Source organism: Podarcis gaigeae, assembly GCF_964106915.1.
Source record: "Podarcis gaigeae genome assembly, chromosome: 14".
Lineage (NCBI taxonomy): Eukaryota > Metazoa > Chordata > Lepidosauria > Squamata > Lacertidae > Podarcis > Podarcis gaigeae.
The window spans coordinates 18,871,849-18,885,264 of record NC_139690.1 but is presented as its reverse complement, the minus strand read 5'-3'; the positions used below and the strand labels follow the sequence as shown (position 1 = coordinate 18,885,264).

General features: G+C 45.5%; 1 protein-coding gene across 1 annotated transcript; it reads left to right on the top strand.

Annotated features, from left to right (window-relative positions):
• The first annotated feature begins 2,312 nt into the window (after nucleotides 1-2,312).
• Nucleotides 2,313-11,977, top strand: AEN (apoptosis enhancing nuclease). Its single transcript, XM_083712828.1, is given in 5 exon segments — nucleotides 2,313-2,442; nucleotides 2,444-2,494; nucleotides 6,336-7,044; nucleotides 10,105-10,305; nucleotides 11,512-11,977. Coding segments are annotated over 5 exon segments (1,260 nt in total). The 5' UTR covers nucleotides 2,313-2,347; the 3' UTR covers nucleotides 11,716-11,977.
• Nucleotides 11,978-13,416: the final 1,439 nt, after the last annotated feature.

The following is a 13,416-nucleotide window of genomic DNA, read 5'->3' as shown; positions in this document are numbered from 1 at the left end:
TTGTGAATCCATTTTCCTTATCTAATTTAAAGGTTTCATTCAATTGATAATATTGCAGCCAGTCTGTCACATAATGCCAAATTTCTTCAAATTTCTTTAACTTGAATTGATATGCCTCCTCTTCCAATAATTCTTTATATGTTGCCCAATTCTTTTCCACATTTTTTTTCTTTACTGAAATGGCTTCTAATGGTGAAAGCCACCAGGGGGTTTTCTGTTTGTATTTATCCCATACTGTGTATAGTGCTTTCCTTATTATATGGTTCAAAAAGGCCCTGTGAACCTTCACCTTTCCATAACATAAATAGGTGTACCACCCAAATCTGTTGCCCCATCCTTCCAAATTCAATAGTTACGTATTTTGCAGAACTAACCATTCTTTTAACCAGCAGAGACATGATGCCTCATAATAGGTCTTCAAATCTGGCAGGGCAAAACCTCCTCTTTCTTTAATGTCTATAAGTAACTTATGTTTTATTCTTTTGCCAAATGTAGTTTGATATGTCTCTCTTCCATTCTTTGAAGCAAGCTGCCTCACCTATCACTAGGATCGCCTGAAATAGGAACAACATTTTGGGCAGCACATTCATTTTAATTGTGGAGATTCTCTCCCAAAATGAGAGCTTCAATCTATTCCATGTTAATATTTCTCTTTTAATCTCTTTCCATGTCCTAATGTAATTATCATTGTCTAAATTTATGGTTTTCGCAGGCATGCATGTGCATTTTGCTATATGAAAGACTGTCAACTTTTTAAAACGTTTAAACAGCCATGCTGCTTATACAGTGGTACCTTTGGATGTGAACAGGATCCGTTCCAGAGCCCCATTCGCATCCTGAGTAAAACGTAAGATGCGACTGCGCATGCGTGGGTCATGTTTTGCCGCCTCCACGCATGCGCATGACATCATTTTGAGCATCTGCACATGCGCCAACGGTGAAACCTGGAGGTAACACACTCCGTTACTTCTGGGTCACCGCGGAGCATAACTTGAAAATGCTCAATCTGAAGCACATCTAACCTGAGGTATGACTGTAGTAAGAGTAGCACGACATTGAGAAATGCAACTAGTTAAGGTTACAGTCACACCATATAAAGCATAGATCTTCTCCAAAAGAATCCTGGAAAGTGTAGTTTAACCTTCACAGTGTTATTATTCATAGCACCTGTAACGAAATCTGGTTCTTTGGAGAACACCATGGTGTGGATGCGAGCATCTTGAGGCATGCTGTTGAAACAAAGTTAAGTTCCTTTATTTCTATGCACGTTTCTTAAGACACAGGAGCAGGGCCAGCAAAAGCGTTGACAACCTTATTTGAGTGAGCACATACACTCTCTGGGAAGCCTTGAACCATCAGTTTCCCTGTACACCCATATGTCGTGAAAAATACACGTGTGCAGTTGTCACGTGGGACAATCTATACTTGGGTGTTCTGCACGCCTAGTTCCTAAGCAGAAAGTGCCACTAGTGCAAGGACTTTGTTACATCAAAGAGAAGCCCCGCGTTCCCTGAAAACGTTTTGCACGCAGATGGAAATATGGAACGTCTGAATCCAACCGACGGGGGGTAGTTTATCCTAAGCCGGTTCTTAGGAAAAGGAATAATGCCGGGAGAAAGCTGCAAGGCCAAATACATGAGAGACGCGGGTGGCGCTGTGGGTTAAACCACAGAGCCTAGGACTTGCCGATCAGAAGGTCGGCAGTTCGAATCCCCGTGACGGGGTGAGCTCCCATTGCTCAGTCCCTGCTCCTGACAACCTAGCAGTTCGAAAGCACTTCAAAGTGCAAGTAGATAAATAGGTACCACTCCGACGGGAAGGTAAATGGCGTTTCTGTGTGCTGCTCTGGTTCGCCAGAAGCGGCTTAGTCATGCTGGCCACATGACTGGGAAGCTGTACACCGGCTCCCTCGGCCAATAAAGTGAGATGAGCGCCGCAACCCCAGAATCGGCCACGACTGGACCTAATGGTCAGGGGTCCCTTTACCCCTTTAACTCCCTATTGCACTTAGTGGTGTTTACTTCCAAGTAAACCAGGGCAAGCTCGGGATTCACGGCTAGAATCCTATGCACAATTTTCATGATGACTAGCAGCGCGATCTTCTCCACCTTTGCTCAGAGAAGTCCTATGGGTCCTACTCCCAGGATTGCAACCGTAAACTCCCATTAGACTCAGATCTTTCCGACAAAAAAGAAAGATTACAATCAGGCTGCCCTGTACACAATTAAGCGGGGGTTAAGATCCAGCCTCTTAAACTCGACGCAAGCAGCATCCGACTCGAAGGACGACTTCCTTGCTCGCGGACAGCAAGGCGCCCGCCAGCAGCCATCCCAAGCCACGCCCACTTATGCAGATAGCCTCTCCACCGTCTTGGCTAAGGCAGCCAATCAGAGGTAGGGGGCGCGTCCGAAGCGCAGGACTTGCCCGGGCATGTGAGAGTCGCCAGATCAGCCTTTGCTTCCGGGAGCGACACGTGGGGATCGGGCTTGCTTAGGTAAGGGGGAAATGGGCAAAAGGGTGGGGCGGATCTCATCCTTAAAAGTTGGGGGTCGAAGAAGTAACTGAAGGCAAGAGAAAAAGTGGGGCTTTAGGAGGGCTTGCGAAGTTCCCAGGCCCCGTGAGGGGGTATTATAGAAGATGGTCCGCATACCTATTTTGGATTACCCCTTATCTATTTTTAGAAGGGGGTATAATTTAAGTGAAACTGGGCTGAATCGGGGTGGGACTTGTAGGTTTCATAAGCTGTTCTTTAGCCGAGTAGTGGTCTGATTGAACTTTTTCCTTTTTCGGGCCTTGATAACAGGGTTTGTTGCTCTTTTAAGTTTTCAAAATGTTACATTTATCTTTTCTTCCTTTGGGCTGATTTTAATTGTAAGTTGCCTTGGACGGGTATTTGCCGATAAAGCAGCCTAAAATGGTTAAAGTAAATAAATAAAACTTCCCCTCACCCCATCCCACCACACCATATGGGAAGGAGGAAAGTTGGGGGGGGGGGGAGCCGGCAATGGGGGGGGTGGCATCTACTTCCTTATCCTGTCCTTATTTGTTTGTTTATTCAATTTGTATACAATCCTTCACCCGAAGATCACAGGGCTGCTCACCACGTAAAAATACAAAATGAAACCACAACATTCAAAATAAAACAATATAACCTCGCTCCTCCTCACAGTAGCCAACCAGATACTGATAAGAGGAAGCTGCTTTACTAATAATAGGAAGCAGGTTCATCTAGTATTGTCTGCACAGACTGGCAGCAGGAATTCAGCATCACATAATCAAGCTTACAGGTCCATTGATGCAAAAATATGCTCCTGGTCCCCCTGCCCCCTAGCATTATTTTTTCAGCCATTTTAAATGGATGGGCAGAAATGCTTCTTGATATACTTCAGATTACTTAGGGATATAGGACATGGGTGGTGCTGTGGGTTAAACCACAGAGCCTAGGACTTGCCGATCAGAAGGTCGGCAGTTCGAATCCCTGCGACGGGGTGAGCTCCCGTTGCTCGGTCCCTGCTCCTTCCAACCTAGCAGTTCGAAAGCACGTCAAAGTGCAAGTAGATAAATAGGTACCGCTCCGGCAGGAAGGTAAACGGCGTTTCCGTGCACTGCTCTGGTTTGCCAGAAGCGACTTAGTCATGCTGGCCACATGACCAGGAAGCTGTATGCCGGCTCCCTCGGCCAATAAAGTGAGGTGAGCGCCGCAACCCCAGAGTCGGCCACGACTGGACCTACCTTTTTACTTAGGGATATAGCAGTAGATTCCCATCTACCTGTTTCGTACCCCAGCCTAGGGAGTTAACATTGTCAATTATCTTCCAAAAGCAGGGCCTCTTTTGTGGTGGCCTCAGAGTTACGTAATGCTCTCCTGTGGATAGTTCTTCTTTGGCTTCTCTTTGGAGGCACGTGAAGATTGCAAACACATAGCTAGGTTCTCTTTGTTAACATTTGTTACTCATGTAGCTTTATTGTTTTATAATGTTTATAAATGGGTTTATTTTACATTACGTTATGAACACATTGTTGTTGAAAGGTGGACCAGATACCTTTCATGGGATCATAGGACCAGAAATATTTTTTAAATAAATAGAACAATACAATAAAGTTTATTTACTATTAACATTGATCAGGATTGTCGCAGTTTTTAAGCTAAAGACCCAACATCAATTTAAATCATTTTCTTTTTCCTCTTCATTTTTGACTTTTATTGGCTTTGCTTTTAAGATGATAAACCTGAGCAGAGCTTCCACCACCCAGCAATTTTAGGCACTTTGTAAGTAAGCAATAAATAAATAAAAAATAGAAGAATTATATTTTTAAAAAATCTCAGATGAGGTTTTGGGCATGGGACAACTGAAACAGGAAAAATAAACTGACCTTTTGGAAAGGATAGGGTTCAATATATTGCTGAATGATTAAAATGAGCTGGCAAGACCACTACCACCCCATGCAGGGATTACCAGAGGTCATTGCCACGATCAAGACCATACTAGAACCCTGTGGTCCTTCTGGTGTTGTTTTGGTACAACTCCCATCACCCCCAACCATTGGCTAACTGATTGGGGCTGATGGGAACTGTAGTACACCCAAGATCTGGAGAGCCACAGGTGTCCCATCCCTCACCTAGGACAATCTTATCAGCCTTGGTCAGCATGTCCAGGGAGTGATGGGAATTGTCTGGGGAGGAGTCCCTGGGTGAAGGCATTCTTTCCAAATGTCTTTTGCTGGACAACCTGAAAACTTTCCCTCAGGGTGGATTTGATTTAAATCAAATCGATTTAAATCACTAGTCAGTAAGACCTGATTTAAATCTTTTTTTTTACAGAAAGACTCATTCTTGCTGGTAATATTCTTAATATTTACAACCAGATGAAGGTTTCATTTTTGGAATAATAAATTTTCAGAGTAGTTTTTACAGTTATATCAAAAATTACTGATTTGGTTATACTATTAGAAATACATTGACAGATAATTGGACAACTTTTCTGGTGTACTTTATTGGAAGGAGAAAAATAACAATTTAAATGTAGTTAAATTTATTTAACTAAAACAATAACATTATAGCATATGTATCCATGTTTGTTAACTGATGTGGTTAAACGGTTTATTTTTTAAAAAACAACAACAACCTTAGACTGAGTTTTAGCACACATGAAAAACAAAACAAATCCTTATTTCCTGATGAATACCCTTTGGACTATATTGTAACTTAAATAGAAAACATATCTTTAGAAATACTTTTCCTCCAAAAGCATTTTATTTTAAAAATCTAATTTAAATTTTTAAAAATCCAATTACGAAAAAATCATTGATTTTTATCCACCCTGCTTTCCCTGTTCCTGAGTGGAGAGGCGGGATATCACCATCCCACAAGAAGATAGCGCCTTATTTGCTCTCCGCACCATGCCCCTCTCTGCCTTCTCGTGTTTGGGTCAGCCTTTCCACCCAACTTCCCTTTAATGGTTCTAGGGGTTGCTCGTGCGTAAGTCATCGCCACACCTGGCTGGGTTACCTGGGTGAACCCTTTCTGTCCGGACAGCCACCCATCCGTGGCTGTCTCAGTCGCTGGCAGAATCCGTCAGTGGGCGTTTCTTGAACTTCTTCCAGCAAAGAAGTTCTTTGACGCCAAGTCTCCTCCTACTCTCCCTGCGCGGAAGTCTTCTGCGCAGGGAGGGTGTGGGCAGCGGAGGACCCGTGCTCTCCCCACTGGTCTCCGGCGAGGAGTCCTGGAGCCTCCTCGCCGATTCCCCCATCTGCCCCCCTTCTCCACTGGTGCTACGCTGATTTCCTTCCCCAGCAGATGGGATGCCTCTCTCCCTACTGGGACCCTCTCCGGCATCCCTTCCCTCCGCCTCTGGCTCTGATGGCAGTTCCCTGACACTCCCGTTCCCCAAGTCTCCCGAATCTTCTTCTTCTTCTTTTAAATAACTTTTTATTCAAAATTAAAACAAAACATATTATCCAGAAACATATCATCCTTATTCCCCCCCATTTTTCTTCCCTCCCCCCACAGAACCCATCCCCACCCCCGACTTCCCTCAGTTCCAGTCTTTGATTTCTCTAAAAATGCTGTTTTCTGCATGTTACACAGCTGTATAGATCCTCAAACTATTTAGCTGTTTATTATCAATAAAAAGTTTGTGAATGTTTATTCAGAACCAGCCAAAGAGTCCAGTTCGCCTTGTTGCGTCTTCAAATACTTTGTAAAGGGTTCCTATTCATCTTTAAAGTCACGGTTATCCTTGTCCCGTAGCTTGTATGTCAGTTTTGCCAGTTCTGTATAGTCCCATCAATTTTTCTTGCCATGATTCTTTAGTTGGGGTTTCTTCTTTCGTCAGGATGCCGTCTACCAGCAACTGCTCGCCAGGTGGGATAACTCTGGTGCAAGTGGTCCAGGTGGGTAACTTGGGGATGGATGATGAGCAGGACCGTGGGTGCCTCTGCCCTAAGTGGGATCCGGGCCACGACAAAGGTTCCCAGGATGCTGAAACCTCTGGCCAGAAGAAAAAGAAGAGCCGCCGATACCAGCGGTTTATGGCGCGGAGGGCATTGGAGCAGAGAGGGCTGCAGGGAAAGGCCCTGCCGACGACTTCAGGCAGCTCAGAAATGGGTGGTGCACCCAGATCCTTGCGCTGTGAAGTCAGCCCTTGTGGCCAGTTGTTCCAGGAGGATGTAGCAGGGGCTCCTAGGGAGCCTTGCCTGCTCTGTCCGGTTGCGCCAGGCACTTCAGTGAACCCAGGCAGGTGGCCGACATCTTCCCAAAGTCTCAAGGATCAAGTAGCCTCCCCTGGCGGAAAGGGCACCGGTTCCTTATCCCCTGCGACGCCCAGGAAATGTGTGGCACTTGACTGCGAAATGGTGGGCACGGGCCCCGCTGGGAGGACCAGCGAGTTGGCGCGGTGCACAGTCGTGAACTATGATGGGGACGTCATCTACGACAAATACGTCCGGCCAGAGCTCCCGATTGTTGACTACAGGACTCGGTGGAGCGGGATCACCCGGCGACACATGGAAAAGGCCACTCCTTTTAAGGCTGCACGGAGCGAGGTAAGCAAAGGAGGGAGAAGAGGGGTTGAGGGTTGGAATCCGTGCAGCTGGAGAATTAGATTCTTGCTGCAGAATTAGTGTGGTCTAGTGGCGAGAGGGTCAGGCTAGGACCCAGGAGACAGCAGTCAAATCCATGAAATTCCATGAAGGCTGCTGCTGCTGCTTTGACAAAAATTGCTAACTGATGTGGAAAATGCAGAGAACTGAACTTCCAAGATTTGAAAAATGAGAAATTGAGAGCCAGTGTGGTATAGTGGTTAGAGTGTTGGACTAAGACCTAGGAAGCCAGGGGTCAAATCGCTGCTTGGCTGTGAAGTTCACTGGGTGGTCTTGGGCCAGTCACTGCCCCTCAGCCTAATTTACCCCGCAGGGTTGTTGTAGGGATTAAATGAGATATTATTAATAATAATTTATTGTTTATACCCCGCCCATCTGGCTGGGTTTCCCCAGACACTCTGGGTGGCTCCCAACAGAATATTATTAATAATAATAAAAAAGCGAACATCAAACATTAAGAACTTCCCTAAACAGGGCTGCCTTCAGATGTCTTCTAAAAGTCTGATAGTTGTTTATTTCTTTGACATCTGATGGGAGGGCGTTCCACAGGGTGGGTGCCACTACCGAGAAGGCCCTTGGAGCTGTACCTCAGTGTCCAGGCTGAACGATGAGGGTGGAGACGCTCGTTCATGTATGCCAGCTTGAGCTCCTTGGAGGAAACGGGGGGGGGGGGGAATATAAATGCAACTAAATAAATAATGTTATCACTACTAATAAGCCCCTGTATTCCTTAGATACTGCACTGTACATTTAAGAAGAAGAACAATCATGTCCGCCAGCTTGCAGTAGCCTAGATGGATTTGGAAAAACACAAGCCGGTTTTAGAAACATAGGAAGCTGCTGAAAAATGAGTCGTATCGTCGGTCCATCTAGCTCAGTATTGTCTGCTCTGGTTGGCAGAGGCTCCCCAGGGTTTCGGGCAAGGGGCATTTCCAGCCCTACCTGCAGTTGCAGGCACCTTCTGTGTGCACCCTTAATATGTAGTTCCCAGACTCTTTAAATATTGGTATGATACTGCTTTCAATGTATCGTGCAGGTGGGGCCCATCTCCCACTTCATCCCTTATTTCCAACATGCACACACCTGCACCTGACGTTCAAGAGACCCTCCAAAATGACATGGGGTGTTTGAGCTGGGACTCCAGTGTGTGATCTGCAATAATCTTATGGGCTCTTGCCCAATTGCACCTTTTGCAACTACTTCAAACCTTTTTCCCGCAACACTGACACCTCTGGATTTTTTTGTCGGTCACCCTAATTTGGCTCCACTTCTCTTGGCACTCAGCACCTGAGTTTGCTATTAAAGAGAGTGATACATTTTAACCTTCCTACTTTATTGCGTCCTTCAGAATTACAATTCAGAATTACAATCGAGAAAATTTAAAAGCTCGTAAAGCTCCCTGCACCCTTGTTGCTCGTTTTTTGAAGGCTAACTGCGCCTAGGTTAATTAGTACATCATTACCAGTTCGTTTCAAGTCTCTGAATACAAGCCTTTTAATGTTGCATTTGATTGGCTTAACCCATTTCACAGGGGTCGGTTCCAGGTGAATAATTGCTGGCTACCTGTCTGTTGCAAAATGCTCTGTTCTCTTGTCTCCATTCCTGGGTTTGTATTTGCTGGCTGAACTTATCCACTTCCTTTCTGTTGATGTTTTAACACGTGCCCCCCCACCCCCGCTGGTGTGCTATGGCTGGGCATGCCACTATCAGAAGATCAGGGTTTAATTTGTTTTATAGTTGTGTCCCATTGATATAACCCAACAGCATTGCTAATGGGTTGTGGTGTACCTTGTGCTTTGTAATTTGCACAGCTTTTGAGTCCAAAAGGTTTTGCACTTTTTGTACAGAGCCATCGGCAATACAGTCATACCTTGGAAGTTGAACAGCTTAGTTCCCAAACGTTTTGGCTCCCAAACGTCGCAAACCCAGAAGTGAGTGTTCTGGTTTGCGAACTATTTTTGGAAGCCGAACGCCCGACAGGGCTTCCTGCAGCCAATCTGAAACTTTGGTTTTCAAACATTTTGGAAGTCTTAACAGACTTCTGGAACGGATTTCGTTTGACTTTCAAGGTACAACTGTATTATTATTATCATCCTTTATTAATCGCCTTCTAAAACAACATTTCAATGTGCTTTACATGTAAGATAAATGAAAACAGAAAAATGAAAAGCCGATTGGAAAGTTTGGTTCCTTCCGGAAAGTGCAGATAGGGGGTGCCTTTTAGTATCTCAACAGGAATGCTATTCCACAGAATAGGAACCTTCTCCTTGTGTATAGCTATACAGATTTTCATATTACTGTTATTTTTACATTTATAGTCCATCTTTCCTCCAAGCAGCTTAAGGCAGTGTACATAGTTCTCCCTGCCATTTCATCCCAGCAACCCTGTGAAGCAGGTTAGGTTGAGAGGGAGAGACTGACCTAAGGTCATACTTACTGAACCATCATGGCTGAGCGTCAATTTGAACCCTGGTCTCCCAGGTCCTAGTCCATCACTCTGACCATTACACCATACTGGATCTCTTTATTTTTTCTGTCAGTTTGTATTGCCATAGTCTCACTATCACAATTCGCTTTGTAGCGGGTGTCCAGACCCCCATAGGAAATGGGCCAGGGTGAATAATTTAACGGCTCTCTTATTCACAGGAGAAAAATCAATAGATAGGTTTGTTGTGCTTTTGATACAAGCTTCTTTTTACAGTATTTATTCTTCTTTTCACATAGAAATCTTCAAATCGGATCTCTTTTCCTAGACCTAGTCCCAGGCTAAAGAATCCCATTCAGCCTCCGCCCCAGATCCACTAACTCCTGTAGCTCACAAATCCCCAGGATTCCAAGCAAATATCCCCTCAAATCCAGTCACGCCACATATCATGGTTTGAAACAGTTTTAAAATATTTCTGACCCACCTTTAAAAATGTAGAGCACGACCTATCCTCGCCATCTTCCTAAGGCCCTCTGTTTGTGACGGCGGGTGGCTAAACAGCCTTTTAATTCTTTCAGATCCTACAGATCGTGAGGGACAAGATAGTGGTGGGGCATGCCATCCACAACGACTTCCGAGCCTTGAAATATTTTCACCCCCATGCCTGGACACGGGACACGAGTCGGAGCCCCCTGCTGAGGAAGAAGATGGGGCTCCCTATGAAAGCCAGCGTCTCTCTCAAGAGCCTGGCTAGTGAGCTGCTACACAAGAATATTCAGGTAATTTAAGGAGATGCCGTCCTCTCTCAGTTCCAGATCCAGGTACTCTTGGAGGAAACTTTATTTTTGAGATCCATTTCAGTCGGGCTTTAGGTCCAGTTTTGCACAGAAACTGCTTTGGTTGACCTGTATGATGACTCCTGTCAAGAGAGAGACAGGGAAAACGTGTCTCTGTTAATTCTCTTTAACCTCTCAGCAGCATTCCCTGCCATCAGCCATGGTTTCCTCCTGGAGCGGCTGTCTGAATTGGGGTGGGCAGCAGTGCTTTGCAGTGCCTCTGGTCCAACCTAGATGGTCATCTCCAGGGTGGTCATGCTTGGGTCCTGTGGAGCCTGCCTTCAATGTGGGGTTCCTCAGGGTTCGATCTTACCCCCTAATTCTCTAACTGTGGAATGCTCTCCCCAGGGAGATTCGCCTGGGCCCTTCATTACATATTTTTAAGTGCCAGACAAAAATCATTCCTCTTCTACCAGGCCTTTGGATAATCAAACAATCCATGGCTTTTTAAACTTCGGGGGGGGGGTATTATTTTGCTTGTCACTATGTTATGTATTTTTATATTTATAAACCTCCTGTTGGTCCTCTGATGAAGGGCGGGAAAGAAATTATTAAATAAATTAACTTGTTAGGCAACCTCGATAGGATTCAGAGATAGAGTTGTACTGCCGTTGAGCACAAAGGTTCATTTCAGCTATCATGGGCTATCTTCCTATATACATAAAAATGCGAGGCTGTCATCACGCAGCCCCCCGTTGGAGTTGTAGTGCCGCATCGCAGTCCTGGATTTGCATGAAGACAGGGCAAAGGAGGCGAGCAAAGGAGAAGTTGGGTTTTGAGATGTTTGAACAACATCATAGGTTTAAGTAAAGCAGGAATGGAGGAACACTGAGGGGCTGTGAGGATGTGGTGGAGGGATTGAAGGAACTGGGAGGATATCGGGGATGTTGGATGAAGTGGTAAATGGAGGGATTGAGGTTGGCGGGGTGAGCAGGGATGAGAGCCCCTAGTAGTAGAATTCAGTGCTATTGGACTGGCTATGATGTACTTCTTAAATAGGAAAACTTAGGATTGTTCACTCCAAATATATACTTTATAAAAAGTTGGTAGGAGTGGTTGCCTTTCGTCAATGCTACTAGATGGCACATCTTGAGGACTAGAACCTTACACACAGTTTGGTTGTTGTTTTTCTCCTTTCCCATCTGTTAGGTTAGCCGAAATGGACATTCATCAGTAGAAGATGCTCAGACGTCTATGGAGCTTTACAGATTGGTAGAGGTACAATGGGAACAGACACTGGCCAGTAGCCTCCCACCAAGCCTTCCAAACAGCCCTCCAGATAGCAGCTGGGAGAGTGTTTGCTACATGGATGACCAGTATTGGCCCAAGGACTTTGACGCAGGCTGTACATGAAGGTGCAAACTCTAGAACAGCTTTCCCCAACCTGGTGACTCCAGGTGGTCTTTTTTTTTTTAACTCTATCACTGCTAGTGGTGAGGGACAATGGGAGTTGTGGTTCAAAACATCTGGAAGGCACCAGGGGCAGGAATGGTGCTCTAGAATGTGTACTCTGGACTGTCACTTGAGAGTGGGGAGGCCATGATTCTGAACCTAATGTAGCAGCTTTATTTATTGCCAAATTGCACAACCCAAGAATACACAATTCTACTGGTGATGAGAGGACTTCTGTGTTCTTCATTTGATCGAAAGGGGCTGCTTTAGGATTCTTCTTCTGAAGTAAGAAAAGGGGAAATCTTCCCAAAAGTTAAACTGCCTATGCTGGCCGTTTAGTTTGTTTTGACCATAGAGAAGAGGTTGACCCTAGATGATATTGGTGATAATTTATTATTTATACCCCATCCATCTGGCTGGGTTTCCTCAGCCACTCTGGGCGGCTCCCAAGGGAATATTAAAAACACAATAAAACATCAAACATTAAAAACTTAGCATCTGATGGGAGGGCACCACTACTGAGAAGGCCCTACTCTGCCTGGTTCCCTGTAATCTCGCAGTGAGGGAACCGCAAGAAGGCCCTCAGAGCTGGACCTCAGTGTCCAGCCGAACAATGAGGGTGGAGACGCTCCTTCAGGTATACTGGGAAGAGGCCGTAGAGGGCTTTAATGGTCAGCACCATTGTGCTCGGAAACGTACTGGGAGCCAATGTAGGTCTTTCAGGACCGGTGTTATGTGGTCTCTGCGGCCACTCCCAGTCACCAATCTAGCTGCCGCATTCTGGATTAGTTGTAGTTTCTGGGGTCAGCTTCAACAGTAGCCCCACATAGAGCGCATTGCAGTAGTCCAAGCAAGAGATAACTAGAGCATGCACCACTCTGGCAAGATAGTCCACGGGCAGGTAGGGTCTCAGCCTGCGTACCAGATGGAGCTGGTAGACAGCTGCCCTGGACACAGAATTGACCTCCGCCCCCATGGGCAGCTGCGAGTCCAAAATGACTCCCAGGCTGCGCACCTAAGAAAAGAGAGAAGAGGTCGGCAACATACTGTCCTGTAGGTTATATCCACCCTCCAAGGCCTTTTCTTTCCCCATTGACCCTTTTCTTTCGGAAAACCTACAGGTAAGTTGCATGACAAGGTGGGATTGAACAGTGGGATTTGGTGGAGTGGGTGCACCTCTGCAGCCCATAGGTTGCTGATCCCTGCCTTACGGACCTAAACACAGATTTCCTATCTAATTACAAGGGTGAGTTAGGACTAAGCTCTGATTTATTATTGCAAAAGGGTTTGGACACTTGATTGGTGTGTGAAGCCACAGCTGGTTCCTGTACCATTTTTCCTCCACATGCAAGAAATCCAAAATCTCATCGGGAATGTTCCTGTACGGGGAGATGTAGCATGAACCGATAGCTCATGGGTTCATCCAGAAGCGATTTCCGTAACATTAATAGCTGAGGAAATTGCTGGTGTGGCCAGCCATATCTGTGACCAACTGATTTGCACACCTTAAATTTTCCTTGAACATGCATGGACGAAGAGTGTTCTGGGCTACTTGTGCAATTTGCAACAGGCATTTTTGTGGGTTTTCCCTTTTGCACAAGCAGTAGCTGAGGTCGTAGAGCTGTTCTTGATTGCATTCTGCCTGAAAATACAGGATTCCAG